Below are 24,629 nucleotides of genomic sequence, written 5' to 3'. Positions count from 1 at the left end.
AGTTTTTGCTGTCAGTCCTACGGAGAGAGGACCAGCCCCACCTCCCTGATCTGTCTCCTCCAGATTCTTCTGTTCCAGAGTGTTCTCTTCTGGTTGGGCGGGGCCTCTCCCACTGTGCTCTCCCAGCCCCTGCCCCAGCAGCAGTGCTGTCATGTAAGTTATGTCACTGCTGAGGCTGAGCCCATTCATACAGTAAGCTCTGTAACCTGAGCCTTGCTGACTCATGCTTATAGGATGAAACGTGCAAGGACGCCCCTTTCGGCTGCCCGCTCCGCCCCATACACTGGGTACCTGTTACCACCAGCTATATATAGCAGACAGCAGCTTTACAGCACATGGGAGATAGACATAGAGGAGCTCAGCAATCTTTAAGAACTCAGCGCTGCTGCTTTGCTTCACTCCTGTCACCAGAATCCTGCCCAGTATTGGTAAGACAACATCCCTAATAAAACAAACACTTTCTGTCTGTATATTGTATCCAGTGCAACTGATGTGACTGCTCCAATGTGAGAATCCTCAATGTAATATCTCCTAATGGTATCAAATTGCTATAGAGTAATGTAACACATAACAACTACGTGCTCTTGTTAGTCTGACTCCTAATAAATACGTGTTGGGTTACTATGGCTACAGCAAATGCTTACTTATTTGACAGGGGCCCTTATTCTGGATCACTCGCAAAGGCAAAGTCCTTCTCAAATGGACAGAACCATGTGCACTGCAGGTGGGGCAGATGTAACATGTGCAGAGAGAGTTAGATTTGGGTGAGTTATTTTATTTCTGTGCAGGGAAAATACTGACTGCTTTATTTTTACACTGCAATATAGATCTCACTTGGAAGTAAAACCCCACCCAAATCTAATTCTCTCTGCACAAGTTACATCTGCCCCACCTGCAGTGCACATGGTTTAGTTTATTTGAGAAGAAATTTACCTTTGCGAGTGAACCAGAATAAGGGAATGTTGGTAAATAAACTTCTATATACTGTAATTAATATATAACTTTATTGTTATTTTTTTTCTTGAATGAGTGTGAATCAAGGACAGTGGTCTGATGCAAAGAGAATGTTATTTGAACATTAGAAATCTTAAGGATTAAATAACACAGGCGATGATGTAATGGGAGTGTATAATGTCTTGTACGATTCCGTATTAAGATAGTAGTATACACAGTAACAGTCTTGCGCTTGTCTGGAATGTTGGTATTTCGGTCAGCTATTGTTAATGCACTTTGAAGCTTGTGCCAAACTGTATTGCTCTAGTATCAATGCCAGTGAGTCTTATGGGGCCCACACATTTTTGGGCATTTTCTGAGCAATCTCACTAGATCGCTTAGAAAATGTCCCTATATATCTAGTTATATGCCGGTCAGGGCCAGTGTTCTCACCGGAAAACACTGGCCCTGACATCGCTCAGCGGCACATCGCTGACATATCGATGTGTGATCTAGCATTGCTCAGAACGCTCAGCAAATCTCCCCGTGTGTAGGCCGCTTTACTACCGCAATCATTCTTAGGACCGTATCCAATTGCAAACATAGAATTTGAAGGCAGGCAAGGTCCACTTGGCCCATCTAGTCTGCCCATGGACACACACAGTTACACAATAGGGTTCATTTTTGTGGGAAGCCAGTTAACCTACCAGTATACTGTATGTTTGGAGGGAAGCGGTACATCTGTCAGAATGAACTTAGGTCTACAGTCATTAGGTCGACCCCACTAGGTCGACTGGCAGGAAGGTCGACCTGACTTAAGGTCGACATGGGCCAAGGTCGACATGACTTAAGGTCGAATTTGCATAAAGGTCGACATGAGGAAGGTCGACTGGTCATAAGGTCGACATGGGTTTTTCACTGTTTTTTAAACCGAATGTCGACACAGTCGACATGGACACAGTTGGCAATGAGAAACGGACCCTCGCTTCGCTCGCCATGCTTCGGGCACGGTGCCTCGCTGCGCTCGGCACACTATTTTATTCTCCCACCACGCCCTAGTGGATGGTAGGGCATGAAATACCGCCTGTCGGCACATGTCGGTTAAAAAAACAGTGAAAAACCCCATGTCGACCTTATGACCAGTCGACCTTCCGCATGTCGACCTTTATGCAAATTCGACCTTAAGTCATGTCGACCTTGGCCCATGTCGACCTTAAGTCAGGTCGACCTTCCTGCCAGTCGACCTAGTGGGGTCGACCTAATGACTGTAGACCTAAGTTCATTCTAATAGATGACCGCTTCCCGTTTGGAGTGTGGGAGGAAACAGGAGCACCCTGAGGAAACCTAATTAAAAGAAAATACAAACTCCACAGTTAGGCCCCTGGTGGCAACTGAACTCACAACCTCAGTACTGTGAGACAGTAATGTTAACAGTAATGGAGCCCATACACGCTCCGTTTTAAAGCTCCATTCTGTACTTATAAAGTACACATCGTATCGGATCGCATCCCTAGTGCATGCAGTGTGCATGCACTGCGATCCGATACGATGTGTACCTAGTACAAAAAGTATGTGCAGCACATACTTTTTGTACCGTACTATGTGATGCACGGGAGCGCGCATCGCATAGTACAGAACGGATGCCCTACACAACGGACCGTGTATGGGCTCCTTAAGCCTGATGCCAGCATTTATCAGGGATTTTGTTTCGCCTGCCTCAAACAGGTGAAATCCTGATTGTGGATGCAAAAGTTTGCCACTTTTTTTGCCGATCTTATGTGTTTTCATGCAAAAATGGGACCTTTTTGTCATATGAACAAATAGGGTATAATTGCATAGAGAGATGTAGTGTGGTAATGTAATTAAAAAAAAAGCAAGAAACCCCCGGGTGCAGAAATCTTAATTAAATTGCATTCCGACAAAATGCAAAAAAATTCTGTGACAGAAGATTTTTATAGTTATAAATACTTTAGTTTCTCTAGATCAGTGGTTCCCAACCCTGGTCCTCAAGTACCCCCAACAGTGCACGTTTCCCAGGTCACCCAGCAGGTGCACTTATTATTCAGACACATTTTAAAAGATCCACAGGTGGAGCTAATTATTTCACCTGTTGATGTGGAGACCTGGAAAACGTGCACTGTTAGGGGTACTTGAGGACCAGGGTAACACTATCACAGACTACACCCCCTTTGCAATTATATGCACTTTCATTTCTAAACATTTATGCTGTCACTCAAATTCACTTTCAGAACATTATTCACCAAATTACACTAGATCTCACACTCACATATATTTCCACTTCTAATGGGGCGAAGCCCCTCACGACGGTGTGAAGAGCGCCCGGAGGGCGCGATGAATCACCTAGTATATATATATATATATTGGATTGGTGTGCTGACACCTGCTCAATCAAAATTTGCAGCTGCTTAAAAGTCCACAAAGTCTCTGTTTGGACGCTGGTTCCAAGATCTAAGGAACCGCAGCTCCCTCCTTTCGTCTCAGTCCCCGTGAGACAACACCAACGGCAATCTACAATACAAAGTAAGAAGGGGCGCCAGATAGCGTAGTATTGTCAAATAAAGTATAAAATTTATTATTTAAAACTGACCTCTGTCAGTCTGGCCACGCCCCAAATGGCCTGACTGACGCTGTTCCAGAGCCAGGATACGTGAGCTTACATTGGCTGCCCTGTAGACCGCCGGAGGTAACTTGAGAACAGTGCCGCTAGCAGGAGACTGTCTTGCAGCGGTAACTGTGAAGTGACCCGTGGTCCAGAGCCTAAAAGCATTTCCTGTATTTGCCAGTGAGGATTATATTGCACCATGTGGTTTTAAGTCCACCACTGAGGACTTTTATGGTACGGCTAATATACTAGTGACAGAGGTCACTTTTAAATAATACATTTTATACTTTATTTGACAATAGTACGCTATCTGGCGCCCCTTCTTACTTTGTATTGTATATATATATATCTTTGTATCATAATATTAACAAATGTTTGCTGTTCGGAACATTTCACCTCTTAGTAAGTGGCTGCAAATAACTGTCACAGTTTCCAGACCACCCAGCAGGTGCACAGTGAGTTCACTGACGGTCATATTTTCCAGAGCACAATAGTGATGCATTGTAAGTGGAAGGTGGACGTTTTGCCACGTAACTCCGAAATGAAGCAACCAATTACAATGCCAAAATGTTTCTGCACATATACATATTATCTAGATCAGTTGTTCCCAACCCTGGTCCTCAAGTACCCCCAACAGTGCACGTTTTCCATGTCTCCACATAGAATCACAGGTGAAATAATTAGCTCCACCTGTGGATCTTTTAAAATGTGTCTGAATAATAAGTGCACCTGCCGGGTGACCTGGAAAATGTGCACTGTTGGGGGTACTTGAGGACCAGGGTTGGGAACCACTGAATTAGGACACCGGTTCTCAAAGTCCGTCCTCAGGACCCCACACAGTGCATGTTTTGCAGGTCTCCTCACAGAGTCAAGTGAAATAATTAGCTCCACCTGTAGATCTTTTAAAATGTGTCAGCCAGTAATGAGTGCACCTGTCGGGTGACCTGGAAAACGTGACCCGTGTGGGGTCCTGAGGACCGAGTTTGAGAACCACTGAATAAGGAGATTAATGACATCTAATGTATGTAGACAATTACTGAATGGGTGTTCTGTAAGATTGCATAGTATTCTCCCATGGTGTGACTTGCATTTATTACTCACTGCGATGAGCTCAGAGCTGGGCTAGTGTTGTACTGACTTGTATAAACTGCACAGTCACTGTTACTAACGTTATAGATCAGCTGAACAGCATAGTGTAAGCTCATGCACAGGATCCCTGTACCAGGGCGGACCTCCCACTTCTGGCCCATTCCGTCCGCACATCCTCTCTGCTGGTGATTTTGTTTTTGGCTATTATCTTACTGCTGCAATGGGGGCTCTTTGGCAGGTCCACCGCCCAAGTCCCACAGCCCTTTTTGAAACTGATGACTCTTGTGGCACTGGGATTAGCATTGCTGCTGGAAGGTTACTTGGCTTTAGATGGAACTGTCATTTATTTACCGCATAGATGGACTACGGTCACTGCCAACACCACTGGATCAGGGATTATGTGAATGGCCCAATCCTGGTATATGGTATAGCTCAGCTGCAGGAAGCGACCGTGCAGTACTGACCACCTAATACAGTTATGAGGCAGGAGGCATCTGTAGCAAAAAAGATGCCTCCTGTAAGTATCTGTAGGGATTTATAATGGGTGTGGATCGTATTGTCGACCTGACTTGACAGGCAACAAGGTCGACATGGATGAAGGTCGACAGGTGTCTAGATCGACAAGGGTTTAGGTCGATAAATGCGTTAGGTCGGAATGGGTCAGGTCAACAGGTCGCGAGGTCGACATGGGTTTTTTATCTAGATAGATCACCCATCAGGCCCTGACAGATCACTGTGCGCTTTGTACACATCGCTGTGCAACACTGTATGCTGAGCAATCTTGATGAGCAGTCTAGCATCGCTCGAATCGCTCAGCAAAATCTTTACGTGTGTAGGCTCCTTAAATCATCGAGTCTAAGTTTGCCGCCAGTCTCCCATTGGGTAGTAAGAGGCGAGCTTAGAAGGAGTATGCAAATCTTTATGCAGAGTCCCAGGTGATGCACAGCACTAGTCAATCCCTGGAGGAAGTAGCCAGCAGGTATATTAGGTCATAGCATGCCTGCTTATATGTGCTAACTGGTTCCTCCCTGACGTCGGCGCGTCAGCTGCTTCTGTAAATGACCTAAATTGGGCTTATTACACGGTGTGTTCATTTTAATGACTAGTTCCAGTAATGGGGAAAAAAAACTGGTGCCATATTTCAGAATTAAATAAAACACGTAAATTCCCCACGCCCCGAGTTCTGGCACCATGCCCTATACAACATAATGTATAATTATAATGCACATGCCTGATCTAGGTAGCAGGGTGCTGAGTTGTTGCACGCACGTAACTTTTATTAACAAACTAAGGGGGTCATTCAGGTTGGCTCGGTAAGCAGCGTAAATTCTCTGCTTACTGAGCGGATAAACGACGCCTGCCAGGCGAACGCCCACATCCCTATGCCAAGCGAATGGGGGTGTTTGCTGACACATCTATTTGGATGCGGCTGTACAGGCGATAAATACTTCGATGGTCACCGACCACTGAATGATTCTTCGTCAACACGCAGATAAAAGTCAGTCTGATCTGACTTGTATCTTGGCTGGAGATGGGCAAACATGCGACGTCAGTAGGCTTTGCCATGCCTGCGTTTGCATGGGGATGCACGGTTTTCTGGGTGCACCCACCAGCAGATAGTGGGCGTCCTCATGTGCCAGCCTCCTGTCCGCACTCCTTTGCGAGTGTGATAGTCGCCAAAGGCGTCCATACAGCGGCCCTGAACATGCGTATATTGGCCTATGCGCATACGAGCCACACCATTGGTCCGGGCCTCATCCAACCTGAATCAGGCCCTATGTGAAAAAAGTATGGCTGGGTGTGAATAACTACTGAACGTGCACTTTCTGCACACATACCCGTAGACATTATTTACAAACTCACCAAAGTCCTTTAGAACACGTGCGAGCACAGTCATGTGACGGGGTGCGGCTGTACTTATGTGTGCCCACTAATCATTGATAAAGGGGAAACAAACATACAGTACAGTATACGGCGGCTGAGGTGCGCAGTAACCGTATACTGATACCGGCTATCTCTGAGACGCAGCCTGGATTTTTGCACCTTTTAACAACCAATTGATAAAAAGGAAAACATCAGGGGTTACGGTGCCAAGCTTTGGGCAGTCACATGATATGCCATTATTAGCATTGTTTGTCATAATAAGTGTACACTGGTGTGGCATACTGTTGTGTGTTTACAAGTTAAACAATCTCACATACAAATATTGGGCCTGCGTACTGGTATCTGAGGTGCAGGTACAGTCCTGGTTTTGCCTTTTAAATGATTTGATGTTTTAAAATCAAAATTTGGGTCAAAGTAGTAGTAGTAGTAGTAGTACGTTTATTTATAAGGCGCTACAAGCTCTACCCTATCTGTGTGGCGTTTGCATGTTCCCATGGGCTTTCTCCAGGTGTTAAAATTTTGGTACTTGTTTCCTAGCACGGCCACAATCTTGTGGATCGTGTACCTTTAAGTTAAGGTACACGATCCACACGATGGACCCGATTTCCTTTGAAATCAGGTCCATTTTGCCGGCTAAGACACAATATCGGGGGCATCGCGTCGGTCGGGACCATTAACATTGGTCCCGACGTGACCGACGCGATGCCCCCGATTTTTCCATAGGCTTCAATGTTAAAATATTTTGTAACATTGAAATCGTGAGAAAATGTGAAAAATGTGAAATGGGCCAATATGACCCATTTCACATTATAGATGTCCCCGTCGTCACCCCACGATAGACGCCAACCCGAAGCGTGGCGAGCGCAGCGAGCCCGCGAGGGGCGGCGGTGCGCGTCCTCCGACCTTTTCATTCCCCTACTATCCACGTCGGCGTGGAGTTGAGAATAGAATAGTGTGGCGAGCCACCGAGCCCGAAGCGTGGCGAGGGGACGCGTATAACTTCACAGGTATACGCGTCCCCTCGCCACGCTTCGGGCTCGCTGCGCTCGCCACACTATTCTATTCTCAACTCCACGCCGACGTGGATAGTAGGGGAATGAAAAGGTCGGAGGACGCGCACCGCCGCCCCTCGCGGGCTCGCTGCGCTCGCCACGCTTCGGGTTGGCGTCTATCGTGGGGTGGGGTTTACGCCGTTAAATTTGGGGGGGTTGGGAATATTTTACATTGAATCCAATGTAAAATCGGGTCCCAGGGACCCAATTTACATTTCATTCAATCAAAAAATCGGGTCGGTCGCGTCGATCGCATCGCATGCGACCAAATCGCATGCGATGCGATCGACGCGATTTTTCCGACACGACCACCCCGATGTAAATCGGTGTGGCCGTGCTAGGAAACAAGTACCAAAATTTTTCCTCCCACAGACAGAAAAACATACCCATGTGTGTAGGCTGCAGAGTTTTGACAATGACTGTATAGTCTATAGAGTCCTGGGATGTTGGTGGTCAGAATTGCGACCACAAAAGGGGGGAACGCTGAAAATGATCAAGGTCCTTTACTTAGAAGGGGAGGAGCTGTGACCAGTGATGTGTGGGTGTGGCCAGTGATGCATAGGTGTGACCAATGATGCGTGGGTGTGGCCAGAGCCAAAAGAAGCTTGATTGTCTCCATAAATACATAAAAAGTAGAAAAAAAGGCATAATTTAAATAAATAAAAAAACCTAGAATTACAGTTTTTATGTTGATGGGCCTGTTCCCATGTTGTGGCCTGAAGCTGTACCGCCTCAATTTGGTTTGGTCTGTGATCTGATCGATCAGCTTATAATGGGAGGACTTGGCAAATGCAGTCAAACCGCACTAACAGGACCCAGTAATACACAGAGGAACCAATAGCCGCATTGTGTGTCAGGTATGCGACTTTTACCTCAGGTGCAGCTACCTTTTTGAGCTACTGATTCCTATTAACATTTTTTGTGAGGCCCAGAATTATTTTTAGAAACTTGTTTAACTATTTGCAACCCCTTTCAAATTCATTTGATTTCCTTTTTCTTTATATATTTGAGCAAAGACTCCATTACCTCAGATGGTGCAAAGGTGTAAAACTCGGCTCTCAGAGGCAGAGTAAATGGCATTTGTTACCAGGGGCATGGGTCATAGGTTCGACTGCATGATGTTGACATGCATTAGATCAACCACTGAAAGTCGACAGTAGGTTGACACCTGAAAAAGGTCGACAGGTTTGGAAGGTCGACACAAGCATTAGGTCGACAATGGGAAGGTCGACATGTGTCTCATCTTTTGGTCCCAACTGTCGACACAGTCGACATGGGCACCGTCTAAGTTTACCACGTACCCTCACATGGCGATTACACGCAGCTTAGCGGACGGTAGGGTTACCACCTAGGACCTTTAATTCCAGACACATGTTAATTACACAGGTTCTGTGGCAGTTTAAAATCAGGTGAAGTGGAGTCTTGAAGTCAGCCAGCCACAGAACCTGTGTAATTAATATGTGTCCGGAATTAAAGGGACTAGGTGGTAACCCTAGCGGACGGGTCTCTGAATCAGGCCCTTTGTGTCTGTGGAAGCAGGTCGGATAGAAACTGAAAAAATAGATTACCTCACATGTGTATGATTACAGAGATCCACAAAACCTCACCTGATGGGTTACTTCAGGACTGGACTTGAGAACCCCTGGTTAAGAGGAAAGTTCTAACTGAGAACTGTATAAAATAGAACACAGGTTCTCAAAATCAGTCCTCAGGACCCCACACAGTGCATGTTTTGCAGAATCACAATTATCTCCACCAATTAGCTCACAATTAGCTCCACCTGTGCATACCTCCCAATATGACCCTCTCCAGGAGGGACACGTTGCTCTATTTCTGGACTTTCCTCTTAATTAATGATTGCCAGCACCTGTTTTAAACAGGTTAATTGAGAAGAAAGGTACTTCAACACAGGTGATGGTAATCATAATTTAAGAGAAAAGTCCAGAAACAGAGCAATGTGTCCCTCCTGGAGAGGGTCATGTTGGGAGGACCTGTGGATCTTTTAAAAATGTGTCAGTGAGGAATGAGTGCACCTGGGGACCGAGTTTGAGAAACCCTGGAATAGATAGTTGAATGCTGCAATATTGTAATGGAACAGGTAACTACGTAGTTAAGTTAGGAATATTCCAGCGCACTAATAAATGACTGGGGGAGGAGCTTTATCAAAGCTTGGAATAAGAGAAACTACAAACGAATCGGTTCCGAACTGTCATTTTTTAAACCCAGCCATTAACTGGCAGGTAGAAGCTGATTGGTTAGCACGTTATCTCCCACTTTATGGAGTGTTCAGGACTTTCAGACACAATTGGGTAAGATTGTATTGAAGCATCAAAGGTCATCATAGAGTATTTTTTGCAGGAACATTGAGCATTTTATCTATAGGCATTTTCTATGTCAAACATTAATTTGCCTGATTTATGGTTGGAGGGGAGAGGTGTGAGGTGTGTCTGTGTACAATGGAACATTATCTTTACTTCACAAATGGCTCAACCTTATCACAAATACTATATCGAAATAATAAACTGATTTTTGTCACTGAATAACTCACTGTAGTGAATGTCTTGTTTAATAGAGCAATGGTTGCAAATGGTCCTCAAGGCACCCTAAAGGTACGTACACACTGGCCGATATATCGATGGACCATCGGCCAGTGTGTAACATTGATATAGCTGTAAACGGCATAGTTTACAGCTATGTCATGTCGGCTGTGCAACACAACCGATGCCCGATATTTCTAATGCTATATTGGCGCATCGTTCTGTGTGTGTGTGCAATCCACCAACCACCCTTAGGAGCCGCTGGGGATCTAGACTAGTGGTTCTCAACCTCAAGGACCCCCAACAGTGCACATTTTCCAGGTCTCCACACAGAATCACAGGTGAATTAATTAGCTCCACCTGTGATCTTTTAAATTGTGTTAGTGAATAATGAGTGCACCTTAGGGTTACCACCTAGTCCCTTTAATTCCGGACACATGTTAATTACACAGGTTCTGTGGCAGTTTAAAATCAGGTGAAGTGGAGTCTTGAAGTCAGCCAGCCACAGAACCTGTGTAATTAATATGTGTCCGGAATTAAAGGGACTAGGTGGTAACCCTAGTGCACCTGTGCAACTGCCAGGAGACCTGGAAAACGTGCACTGCTGGGGGTCCTTGAGGACAGAGGTTGAGAACCACTGATCTAGACCAGGCATTCCCAACCACGGTCCTCAAGGCACACCAACAGTGCAGGTTATAGTGATATCCAGGCTTCAGCACAGGTGGTTTAATCAGAATCCCTCAGATACTAATTAAGTCACCTGTGCTCAAGCCTGGATATCTACAAAACCTGCACTGTTGGTGTGCCTTGAGGACCGTGGTTGGGAATTGCTGATCTGGACGATGTCCCCAATATGTTGAAGCAATCTGCCGGATCGGACGACACATCATTTAGTGCATAGGTTCTCAAACTCGGTCCTCGGGACCCACAAAGTGCATGTTTTGCAGGTCTCCTCACAGAATCAAGTGAAATAATTAGCTCCACCTGTGGCTCTTTTAAAATGTGTCAATGAGTACACCTGTGCACCTGCCGGGTGATCTGGTAAAAACATGAACTGTGCGGGGACCAGTGGACCGGGTTTGAGAACCCCTGGTCCATACCTCCCAACATGACCCTTTCCAGGAGGGACACATCGCTCTGTTCCTGGACTTCCCTCTTAATGTAGGATTGCCAACACCTGTGAACAGGTTAATTGATGAGAAAGGTGTTTCAACACAGGTGATGGAAATCACACATTAAGAGGGAAGTCCAGAAACAGAGCATTGTGTACCTCCTGGAGAGGGTCATGTTGGGAGGTATGCCTGGTCTAGTGTGTTCTCAGCTTCATGTATATCCCCGCTGACAAATGTAGTGTTACGAGATTTTTCGGTTCTTGTGTAGTTTCATGGCGCTGTGCTACTTCCGGGTTGTACGCTCGCCAAACTATCTAAAATAAAGTAACTTAACTCCATGCCAACGTGGATAGTTCATACCCCCACTATCCACGTTGGCATGGAGTTGATTTTAGATAGCGTGGCGAGCGTAGAGAGCCACCGAGCCCGCAGCGTGGGTGAGCAAAGCGAGCCCCGCAAAGGGACTCAGACGCACGGCGCCATGCTGGCGCCGTGAAACTACACAAGTAACGATTTTTCCTGTATGCCCTGTTAGGGCTTATGAAGTAATGTACCCGCAAATGTTGTTAATACTGATATGATGCTGTTGGGTCTAATATGAGATAAGGAAGAGAACTGTGCAGCAAGCTGGGTGGGGTGCGATGGCTTCTTCTTATCAGTGGCCTCATTCATTACAAATCCCCAGGCCCAGCTACTGGATAGCAGAAAACAAACTATGTAGGGCTAGCGCCTTCCAACGACTTTGTGCTGGAATGTTATTATACGATCAACATATTTATTTTCCTCTCTGGGACTGTATCGGAGGTAATTATACGCAGATTCTCCTGACAGAGAATGGACTATAGAGAACCAGATACTTATACTACATGTCATTGCTTTTACTCTCCATATTTATGTCATAGTTCAGGGACTGGGCACTGCCGGGCAGGATTGGTGGTCCAGGACCAATTGAAAATATTTATGATTTTGATACATTTCTCAATCAGACATGGGTGCCATAAAAAATCTGCTGATACTCTAAAGGTGCGCATACACACACTAGGTGACTCGCGGCACCCCTGATATCATTAAGGATATCAGTGGTGCACCTGGACAAACGATATACACACTGAATGATACAGATAATGATATCGTTCAGTGATGTCACAAGGTCCCCCCACTGAGCATGCAGTCGATATGTCAATTGAGCTGCATGCACAGACGACTGGGGGGTGAAGGGGTCATTAATGTCCCATGGGAGCGTGCATCGTTAGTATCAAACACAGTGAGTGATATTTTAAATTATATTGATCAGAAACACCAAAATGACCGACATTGTTAAAAAGAAAAAAATTGGAGGTGGCTCCAGCAGTGGGACTGCAGCTCAGTTCAAAATTCAAATAGGGGAGCCAGACTTAACTGCCATTGAGTCAGATTGGAATGGCAGTTGGTGGCAGTGGGTGGTGCTTCCTTTTTTGAAATTTGAACTGCACTGCGGCCCCACATCTGGAGCCACCACTGTGTTTGACCACCCAAAAGTGGAGTGTGTCCTGGACAGAATGGGTCTGTCTTCAGGGGAAAGCCACGGCTGTGAGCCACGCCGCTTTTTCAGTACTATGAGGGTATGCCCAGCACAATGTGAGTTGCTGGCCATTCCCCTGTCCCTCTGTCTCCTGTGGATAGATGCATACCTCCCAACTTTTCTGTCCAGAAAACATGGGGTGTGGCTTATTGCAAGGGGGCGTGACCTAAAAATTGCATCATTCTTGTGAGGTCATGCCCCTGTTTTCGCCACTCTGGGGGCCTGACCAGCGGCTCTGTAAGCTGCTGACCAGCCCCCAGCCTATCTGCAGCAGGAATAGATGCTGTGCGCATGCGCACAGCATCTATTCACCAGATTGCAGAGGGGAATCCCAACTGCCCCCCACTGCGGGACACTGCCCCGGGAGGGACGCAGGAACGTTCCCAAAAACCGGGACATTCCCGCGGTATGCGGGACAGTTGGGAGATATGTAAGATGCTGTGTGTATGCATACAGCATCTATTCACTACTAGGAATAGACAGGACAGCAGGACATTACCAAAAAAGCGGGACTGTCCTGCAAATATTGGCACGGTGTGCAGGTATGTTATGGCACCATGAGTTTGGGAGCCGCTGTCATAGTTGATCTGAGGTGAGCTGCCAGAGACTGTACAATTTGTACTACCAGTGAGGAGAGATCACATCGCACCCAAATCTCAGGTACCAAAGCCTACTCATTGCCAGCTATAAACCCATGCTTCATTATACAATGTATTCAGGGAACACCTGTAGGCGCTGGAAAGGATGCTTGTTCTAGGAATGCCCTGCCCGCAGTGTTCTGTGAATTCCCGCCCGCAGTGTAAAGCATAGAGATAATAACGCACCCTATAGCATTACAGGTTCTATTCCTGAATCCCATCTGACAGCCTAAGTCAGGCATGTCCAAACTATGGCCCTCCAGCTGTTGTGAAACTACACATCCCAGCATGCCTTGATTATAGTTTTAGTATTCCCTAATAGCAAAACTGTGGCAAGGCATGATGGGACTTGCAGTTTCACAACAGCTGGAGGGCCATAGTTTGGATATGCCTGGCCTAAGTTACTCTACCGCTTCATATTTGCCCCTGCTGCAAGGGGAGCTATGCAGCAACAGCTGGACTGCAGCGTTCCTCACACACCTACTGTATCATTGCAGAACACATGGCTGGGGGAACAGATGCTCGTTACTTATCATACTGTATGCTGTACAAAACCCTGTACTGTACCGGCATGCTACAAGCAAAGTGCTATACTGCTGGACTTAAGCTTTTCGGGATTTTATTGTATCCTGTATTGTAAGTGTTTCTTCATCTTTCAAAACCCAAGCATTTCCCCTTCCATGTCCGAGGTGTCACTCTCTGCTGTGGTGCTTCTAGCACAGACTGGCCTGTATTTCAGCACTGATATGCAGACCAGACCTGTGCTAGAAGCAGCACAGCAGAGAGCGACACCCCAGTCAGGGAACAGGAACTGCACGGGTTTCGAAGGATGCAGGGTGCTAGAATGATCACTAATTGTGATGGTAACGGCAGATCCTGCATCCTACATATAAATAACTGAAACCTTTTTATATTGCAGATACTTTGGATTGAGCGAAGAGAGCAGGATGTCTGTGCCGTTAGAGGAATATACTACAAGTGAGCTCTCGCCCCTGCCTGTGGTTATTATAGGTAAGTCTGTATTACTGCAAAGGGTGGCTGCTCGCTATGCACAAACCTACACAATGCTGCTGTATTATTATAAGTATATATTTGTCCTCTATTAACCCCTCATCATCCAGTACATCTTGGCCTGATCTCCGCTTTATATACACATAGGAACAAGTTACAACCTGCATGGCATTACGTAAGCCAAGCATGCCCATTCCTGATCATGTCACTGCCAGTCTGTTTGGGAGGTAGACCGGCTGGTTCTCTCTAGCAGAGCAACGGTTTATTACTATTACGTATTCAACAGTATCTTCTTGGCAGAGATGTGGAGAATAAACATCTATTAAGTCCCAGCATATTCCCTGAGTAGCCATACACTCCTATGCTGCTATAAACTCTGGAGTGCACCAGTGTGCCTGCTCACGGCTTTAGGTATTCTGTAGCGCCGGATCTAGATCCAAGTGTTTGCAGGACTTTTTGTGCCGCAGATAATCATAGCAAGGAAGTGTTCATCTCAGCGGTGCAGTGCAGCGGAACCATGGGCTGGTTGGGACTAGGAGTAGACCACTGTTCATTGTATGGTCCATGTGATTGGCAAATCCGAGGTGGTGGCTGTCAATCATAAATTGTGTGTCCACCACCACCACATAGCCACAATTGACTTTTTTAAATTATTATAATTATTAACTTAATTATGACTACACAATTTCCTAATAGGACAGGTTTGGTTTAGGGGGGCCTTGAAATTAAATAAATCTAGGGCAGGGGTGGTCAGACTTTTCAGACATGTAATTAGCCGAGATCTGCCATTTCCTGTTCAGCGGTGGCCCATGTTCTAATTATTCATTTTGATTGGTGAATTCATATACATTTACGAGCCCATGATATCACAGCAGCTTAACAGACTGCAGTCTAAACTGTTATAGGTCAATTTATTGACACGTCTGAAAATAAAAAGAGGTGATGTTGTCCATGGTAATCACATTCTATCTATCATTTCTCTATTGCATAAGCTGAATGGTTGCTATTGCTACAGGCCATTATCTGCAGAGACTGTATCCTAATGTGTTGGGTGCTTCAGGTGTGTAAGGTAAAGCCTGACATTCTAAAAGTCATATCTGTATGGGAAATATATTTTGCATTTACAGCTTTTATCTGGAAATAGACGTTTTTAGTTTAGAGTTTCTTCCTTTGCAAATAATATAGTTCTATGCAGCCTAGAAGCTCAAGAGCGATTCATGAATGGTTTCCCTTCTTGCAGGTAATGGCCCGTCAGGGATCTGCCTATCGTACCTGTTGTCCGGTTATACTCCATATGTGAAAGAAGGAGCTGTACATCCCAACCCCATATTGCAACGCAAGCTGGAAGAGTTCCCTGAGGTTCCGATCACACAGCAGGTTAGCAGATGCCTGTGGCTCACACAGAACCTTATGGTCATGTTCTGCAGCCAATCACAGACTCATTGTTGAGATATAATGTGCAGCCCTTGCTTGAAGCTCTCTAGACTCGCAGGGCCATGGGCAGCTGCCCAGTTTGCCTATACGTTAATATGGCCCTCAGAACTAGCCGCCTACTGTGCTTCAGGCTTTCACAGTTGTAGACCGCACAGCTACCTACTTGGAAGTGCACAATTAAATCCATGGGCGATTAAGAAAGCATCAGGGACAAAGCCAGTAGAGTCTAGCTTAGCACCACCATTACATAATGCCAGAGAGTCTCACGGTTATGTGTATTATTTATTTCATAGGATTTGGAGTACCTATCCGAGGGTTTGGAGGGTCGCTCCCACAGCCCAGCTGCTCTCCTGTTTGATACGCTGCTCAGACCAGACACTGACTTTATTGGAGATGTGGATTCTGTATTGAGCTGGACTTTGAGACCGGAACGAGCCATTCCCCACCTGGTGCTGGGACATGGACCAATAGGGGGGGCATGGAATGTAAGTATCTTCCACAGAGAACAATTTATTGTGTGCTCAACCAATAACATACAGTAGCATGTGGGATGCAGGTCCGTAGAGGTGAAACAGTAGGTGGTTATTGTAGGGATCAACATGGATTCAAAGCAGAGATTTGTGTACAGAGAACCACTATACCCACTACCACTAGCTGTATAAAACTGCGGAACCACATGGAACAAGTTACAACATATCATTAGTTCATGTCGTGAGCTGGTAGTAGGGATGGCCATCGACCATCGATGATATGAAATCATCGATGGTTCATGGCCGATGTCGAATAGTTTTGCAATCGATGGGGGAGAACCAGATAGTTTCCCTCCATCGATGGAACAGCAAAACAATGTTTTGCCTTTTTTTTTTTTTTTTTTTTAATGCCGGGACACAGAGCATAGCTCTGCCCCCTGACACCCGCGAAGCCCCGCCCCCGTTTTTTCATTGGCCCACAGGCCAATCAAACACAATGGATGACCATTGATATGTAAAAATATCGATGGTCATCCATTGCATAGTTTAGCACTATCGATGGCCTGTTGCAGAATTGCCATCGATGTCAACCAACGTTGGCAATGGCAACGATGGCCATCCCTAGCTGGTAGTATATCCTAGCGACTAGAGAGGTTGGGCGTCGGCTTAATCCGGATTTACTCGGTTCCCAAAGCAGGATCTTATTGGCTATCGGCTGTCACATGTTTTCAATAGCCAATGAGATCCCGCTTTGAGAACCGAGTGAATCTGGATAAAACTTAACCCGCACATCTCTACTAGCGACAAACGCAGACGGTGGAGGAACTTGTGGCTGGTGAGCCAGGTGCAAAAATATAATTTGGGCATACAGTACCTCCTCCACCCCTGGTATGTTGCTCTATGCTCTGGTGATTATAGCACACTTTGGTCTGTGTCTCATCGGTGAGTTACAGACCAGAGTTTGCTAAAAAGCACGAGAGCAGAGAGTGACACCCCAGGTGAGAGAGAGGAACTGCACGAGGTGTGACTGGTGCTGGGGACTAGAATGAACGTTAGACTATAATACACAGGATTGCAGATTGAGTGTAACACTGTGATTAGTGACAGACTTCTAACAAGCGTTATTGATATTTGTATTGCAGGCCATTGAGGGGTCAATGATAACTCTTAGCCGTGGAGACTGGATGGGGCTCCCAGATTTATCTTTTAAAGACTGGATGAGAATGAAAAGAAGGTAAGAAAAGGAATGTCCGGATACCACTATATGAACCGTATTATATTCTGTAATGGGCATCTTCACACATAGCCACACTCCAACCCTCACAGATTTCCTGTACGCCTCTAGGAGTACGGTAGCTGGGTTGACCAATATTCGGTCAACACCCTTAGTTCAACAGGCTATAGGTCGACACCTATAAAAGGTTGACATGGACATAAAGTATGGAATTTTAGGTTGACATGCCAAAGGCCGACAGACTAGATGGGCCAAGTGATTCTTATCTGCCATCAAATTCAATGTTTTTATGATATGAAAAAGGTCACCATGGTTTTTAAAAAAACAACAACAAAAAAGTCAACAGAAGTTGACCCACTTTGGAGTCAGGACCCACAGTTTGAGAACCGCTGTGATAGATATTGTAATGTGTTTGTTATGGTGCAGCCTAACCAATGCGTTTCTGGTTCTTCTAGAAAACGTACCAAACAGGTTTACTGTTTTATACACAAACGCAGACAATACAAACAGAAAGCGTTACTTTGAATATTAATCGGCCGACAACAGAGATTATCTTCTGATGTATTGTATATCTGCATTTATGCCATACTTGCCTGCCGGGGGCTCCTGATTTTAAGGGTAGACCCCTGTATCCCCAGAAAAGTAGTCGGCTCTCCCGCATCATTCCCTCTTCCTGGTGAAGCTGGCAGGATTGTATGTTACTCACTGGTAATCATGGGATCTGTGGGGGATGGGGTTGAGCTCACAACCATAGGTTCCTTAAAATGTTCAGCTACGTCTGCTGATCTTGTGAGACGGGAGCTGAACTCATGTACCCATGCGATTGGTAGTAAGAGAAAGCTAGATAGGAACAGGCTCTCAGTAAATACTAGATCCACTTAGCAGACTGCAAGGCGTTCCAATGCAGGGGAGCCCTGATATTTGGGAGGAAGTTGTGGAAATTTTACTAATTAACTATGTTAATTTTTTTTTTCTTCTAGGAACCTTAGAAACGACAGGTCCACGGCAGGTGACATCCTGAACTATTACCAGTACTTTGTAAAGCACAAAAGGCTTGAGAACAATTTTGCGTCTGGCGTAGTGGTCACCTCTGTTGTGAAAGTGAGCAATGATGTGGACCATTCCCCTGACCGTGAGATGATCTTATGTCCCGATAAACTCTTCAGAGTAAGTGGATTTGTCAAAGATGACTCTGGCCCCAAGAAAAACTTCTGTCTCTATGCAGAGAATGTGGTACTGGCTACGGGGACTTACGATAGCCCATCATTGTTGGGTATCCAAGGTGAAGATCTTCCCTTTGTGTCACACCAGATTTCTGCCCTTGAGGAGGCAGTGAAAGCTAAAAGGGTTGACCAAGACTCTGATCCAGTGCTAATCATTGGGGCAGGATTGACTGCTGCAGATGCTATCTTGCTGGCCCACCACTATAATATTCCTGTGATCCATGCATTCAGAAGACGCGTTAATGATCCAGCACTGATCTTCAATCAGTTACCACAGGTCATGTACCCAGAGTACCATAAAGTCCATCAAATGATGAAGGAGAAATCCATCTTTCAAGGTGGACCCTACAAGGGCTACGTCAGCTTTCCTGAGCACCATGCGGTTTGCTTCAATGATGATAAGAAGTGCATCTTTAGAGACCAGCACGGGCAACATAAAGCGTTCAAAGTCTCCATGACTCTTGTTCTAATTGGTTCCAACCCCAACTTGTCCTTTCTTCCGCAAAGTGGCACCCATCTGACTGTTGACAATCAACACCCGGTTAGCTCCAAAAGAAACCCTCTTGATATTGATCCATTTAGCTATGAGTGCGTTCAAGAAAAGGGACTTTATGCAGTTGGGCCTCTAGCCGGTGACTATTTTGTACGCTTTGTTCAAGGAGGAGCTTTGGCTGTTGCCAGCTCACTGCTAAAATCTCAGAAGAAGCCTCCATAACGAATGTAACCTACCGTAGTATCTTATAGAAGTATCCTAGACCTTCATGATACAGATGGGATATCTCCGCCAACTTGACAATAGCAAATATATTTTGGCATCATTCCATCTCCAAGGAAGCAGTACCGTAACGGGTGCTTCACCCACCCCCAGGCTGTCCTGCTCAGTGAGGCCACCCCAACTGTGCAGTCCTCCATGCAGCCCTTTGAGGAAGACCTAGGGAGTAAAGGCAATAGCCTGCAACTTGCAGGTGTCAGCAGGACACCTGCGGGTCTGGAACATGTTTTAAAGGGGCAATCATTTAAAAAGGCTAAACCAAGCAACCACTTAATAAGATTGCCCAGGCTCGTCGGGATCTCGCAGATGTCTGTAAGTGGCAGACTGTTACATTTACCCACTAGGCTTTCTGATGAGTGGTTTGTATGTACATAATCTGCCATTTCTGATGTGTGGATTTGTGGCAGTTACCAATATACAAAGCATGGGCCTGATTCAGTTGCAACAAAGCATACAAATGAGTAAAACCATGCTGTACTGCAGGTGGGGCAGATATAACATGAAGAGAGTTAAGCTGCGTACACACTGGATGATACATTGGGTGTTCAATTAAACGTGCGACATATAGCTGGGTCATCGGTATGTCTCTTAACGGCATCGTTTTCAGACATATTGCATCAGCAATTTGAGAGTGTTCAAACTGAAACCTACAGTAAATTGCAGTGCAAAAATAAAGCTGTCAAACATTTGTGGGCAACATGCAAAAGTAGCCAGTATTTACCCTGCACAGAAAAATGATAACCTACCCAAATATAAACCTCTCTGCACATATTATACCAGCCTCACCTGCAGTGCAGCTGTGTGTGCCTTTCTGCTTCGCTTGCAACTCTGAATAAGGCCCTGTGTTTATGAAAAGGGCCGTTGTATGTACAAATATACTTAGTGCATAGATCCTCTTTCAATACATAATATACGTTCTTCCTTCTCCTGCACTAAAGACAATATAATATTTTGTTTGTCTTCACATATATGTATGGCTACCCAACTAAAAAACAGGATTATGATTATCTAAGATGATATGGAAATTTGTTAAGGGGCCTACACACGGAGCGATATGCTGAGCATTCTGAGAGATGCTAGAACGCTCAGCAAGATCACTCGGCACACAGCGATATATCAGCACTGTCAGCTGAGCGATCTATCAGGGCTCCACTGAGAACATTGCCCCCTACACACAGAGCGATATACGGGTATTTTCTTAGCGGACTCTAGAAAATGCCTCTAAATCACTACGTGTGTAGGCCCCATTAGGGTTAAAATATAAATGTGTAACAAGCTTAATAGAACGTGAGATATTGCACTTTGTATATACTGTACATTGCCTGGGTGAGTACAAAGCCTTATCCTGACAACGGGCTTCTCGAATCTTCGTGAGAAAGAGGAAATCCTTATGGGGACTTTACATAGACTTTACATACAAAACAGAATGATTGAAGTTAAACTTGATGAATTGCTGGATTCAATGCAAATGGTTTGTTTGTTTTTCCCTAAATAATATATAAAAATGTGAAACTGCTAATATATTTTTATACATAATATTAATGTTTTTTTTTATATTTGTTGTATTTTAATATTTTTTTATACTTGTAAATAAACATTTATAAATAACATTTTTTACAAAGTGATATAAATGCTTTCTATATTGAAAATCATTTAATAAAATAATAATAAAAAAAGGCGAATTATCCTTTTTGTGTGTGTGTGGGGGGGGGGGGGGGAAGAAAACAATGGATCATGTGACAAGTGGGAAGCGTCTATCACAGGACTGGGCAACACCGGCCCTCCACATGTTGATGAACTACACATCCCAGCATGCCTTGCATCAGTTTCAGCATGGCCACATAGCAAAACTAATGCAAAACATCCTGGGATGTGTAGTTCATTAACATCTGGAGGGCCGGTGTTGCCCAGCCCTGGTCTATCACTTCAAAAGCAGAGTCACATCAGGGTCCGAGTTATACAGAGGTGCGGAATGCCGGCTGATCTCTGATGGGTTTTTTAAGGTAAACATTGGCAAGGCAAAACCGTGCTTTGTCCTGTAAATGATTGCTGCTATAAAAAAACATATGTAATGCTAATATATAAATATATATATATATTTTTTTATATATAAAAAAATTATAAAAAAAGGAAACTTATAAATGACAGAAATAATTCAATAATCAATGATTCATTAGTGACCAGTGGCTATTGTTAGATGACATACGATGGCATTGCCAATACTGGCATAGCCGTCAGATGTCACTAAACTATAATATTCTGTTCTTCATCTTTGAAGAAATATATTCAAAGGATTGTGTTCATTCAATCCTTTCGGATCGATAGTGTTTAATCGAGCAATCCATCTTGCCTCGAGTTTCTTTTTTTATTGGTGTAAGTTTCCTTTAATTCACATACTTTATGCAAGTTTGTCTTGTATAAAAAATGTTGTTTTTGTGTGTTTTTAAAAAAATAGCGGTCAGTGAATGCCCCCAGATCAATCACCTAACACCTGTCCGATTTCTAATATCTAGACATAACGCTGCTATGCGTTCCAATAGCTTGGAAGGCTGGAACACACAGCCATCTTTTCCAGGAAGCCGGATGACATAGACGGGTAAAAGCCGTCTATGATAGGCTCTGTAAAACTATTGGTGTGACGCGCAGGCTGAGCGCGCACCCTACATCCCGGCTTACATGTGTGGAACGCATACCCGGAAGTATGCGTTCCAAGTGCGCACTGCCCCGGCTGATAGGACGGTGCTTTAAGCACCTAAAAGCCGCAATGTTCCTAAAGGTGAGCGCATGATTGTAATTAAATATAGAAGTGATTACTAGAGAGATGACTGTATCTTAAAGCATTATCCTGTGATAGATTGATTGTGGCCAATGGCGGCCATTCCTTTACAGGTGTACGAAGGTGAGGTGATCAGGGAGGTATTTAAGGGCTGCAACATACATGTGTCAGTATTACTCTGCCTGCCTGTGTTTTGCCTGTGGATACATATGAGCTGTCTTGACAAAGGCCCCTAGAGGGTCGAAACGTCGACAATATTTCAATACAAATAAACAAGAGCTGACTGTGACTGCAATGGTGAGTGCCCTGGCTTTTTATTAAGCACTTGTGGATATTTTTGGTCGTCCGGACAGGATTACTTTAAGGTGCACCCCAGTATATCCAACTCCCCTGGATGTGAGTGCGGGATTCTCTGCCTATGGATGTGGACCCAGCATGCATTGTGTCCATTTATTCTGCACCCATCGATCATGTGCTGATATATCATACTATTCATTTGCTGGACTAATGGCTACAACAGGCGGTTATTACTGATACATGGGTTTTTAGTACAGTTTTTAATATTGTCCATTTATTTCTAATTTGTGGTTTATTACTAATTGACCAGTGGCTATAGGTTTCTTTCTACTTTGTATATCCAAAACGAGTGATTATTACCATCTATGCCCAGTGCCGGACTATAGATTTCTTAGGGTTAAGTGGTAGTTGTCATAATGGTTTGCCTTATATGAGAGATAGGTGTAAGCAGGATTGTCAGACTCTATCTAACGTTGGTTGTTAAAATCTGCCTTAGTATCGTTGTCTATACAGATTAGTCATTGATACATCTGTTTGTACCCTATGGGATATCTAGCTAAATAGGGCACACTAGTACCTATTATTCTGTGCTATAACCTACTGGTATAATTACTGCTGGAAAACAGGGGTGTAGACTGCTCAAGGTTACTGTGACCGGGTAGCCGTGATTTGTGTGTGTGTATGTGTATGTACAATATATACATCTAAGTATGACACAATCTGGGGTCAATATCATAGATGATGCCTTGTTGACGGCAGCACAGAATACTTTTATTTCGCTCACAGACGATGATGCGGATAAAATATACTTTGATCAGATTGAATTTAAAGACCTACCAGCAGAAACTTCTAGTGATCTGTACCATAAACTACTACGTCTATGCAAGCGAGAAACTGACCTACTATTACACGGTCAGTTTCTCAGCGAATACCACAGGAACAAAAAGATACCTAGAGGTTTTAGGGTACAAAACGTGCCAACCCTTCGACGCAATAATCCGTCTTTTTGCTCCAAGTGGTGCGGAGTATTGAATAAATGCTCCGCAGACTTGATATTACTAGTAATTGAAGAGGTGGGAAGTGACCTGAAGAAGGTTCGCTCAGAGTTGGAGAGCTTTAAAACATCATACCTTAAAAAACTATCGGCCGATAAGAGTGAGCCGTGGCTACAGAAACTAAAAGCTCAAATTGAGACTTATCACCAAGAACTAGTCCAATTTAAACGTAAAAAACTCGACACCGTAAACAACGACTATAAAAACCATCAGGTGTACCGGTGGCTCATAGGTGATTCCACAGATAATCGTGGACGGCGCCCACCGAGACCACGTCACTATAGACAACCGTTCAATGAACGTACAACCTCATCTGAGGGTGATACATCAGATAGCTCTACCACTCGGAGACGACCTTTTTTAAGTCAGGGTCCATCCAGCAACCCCCCCCTACCGCCAAGAAAACGTACAAGGAAACACCAAAGGAGGGGCGGTTGGAAGAACAAGATACCCTCGGGACAAAAAACAGACATGATCTTTAATCTATCATCATACAGATTGAGTAATGATGAACATAAGGTTCTCTCACTCGGTCTGTCCTTTATACCCACAACCCCACATGATCATTTTTTATGGACAGTGGATCATTATAAGTTTTGCCGAAAATTAAGGCTCAGAGAGCATTTCTCTGACACGAATGAGACTACAGTGATACCTAGACCTTGCAGTAGACCCAGTACATATGATCCAGTGTCCAGAAATGCCAGTATAAGCACATTCTCCAGAATGGCCCTCACCGAGGGTTCTAAAATTGATAAGGCCAAGCCCCGATATTACAATCTAACCTTGGCAGAGAGACACGCACTGAAGGCCCTTAAGGACAACAATAATATCGTAATACGTCCCGCTGATAAAGGCGGGGCGATAGTCCTGCAAGATTGGGCCCAATATGATGCCGAAGTCCTGAGGCAGTTGGGTGATACCCAAA

General features: G+C 44.7%; 1 protein-coding gene across 5 annotated transcripts in view; it reads left to right on the top strand.

The window, feature by feature from the left end:
• Positions 1 to 21,176, top strand: part of OSGIN1 (oxidative stress induced growth inhibitor 1) — a 101,682-nt gene extending 80,506 nt beyond the window's left edge. For 4 of the 5 annotated variants that reach the window (XM_083163981.1, XM_083163982.1, XM_083163978.1 and 1 more), the window contains 5 exons: positions 14,349 to 14,440; positions 15,681 to 15,817; positions 16,168 to 16,359; positions 17,487 to 17,578; positions 18,559 to 21,176. In XM_083163981.1, coding sequence (XP_083020107.1) covers positions 14,377 to 14,440; positions 15,681 to 15,817; positions 16,168 to 16,359; positions 17,487 to 17,578; positions 18,559 to 19,516 — 1,443 coding nt within the window. In that variant the 5' untranslated portion in view covers positions 14,349 to 14,376 and the 3' untranslated portion in view covers positions 19,517 to 21,176. Of the gene's footprint in view, positions 1 to 214; positions 429 to 14,348; positions 14,441 to 15,680; positions 15,818 to 16,167; positions 16,360 to 17,486; positions 17,579 to 18,558 lie in introns of those variants that run through there. The other variant, XM_083163980.1, reaches the window with a different exon arrangement.
• The last annotated feature ends 3,453 nt before the right edge of the window (positions 21,177 to 24,629 follow it).

The sequence above is a fragment of the Crinia signifera genome, chromosome 11, assembly GCF_055691185.1.
Source record: "Crinia signifera chromosome 11, ASM5569118v1, whole genome shotgun sequence".
Taxonomy (NCBI): Eukaryota; Metazoa; Chordata; class Amphibia; order Anura; family Myobatrachidae; genus Crinia; species Crinia signifera.
This window is presented reverse-complemented; position numbering and strand designations above follow the sequence as displayed.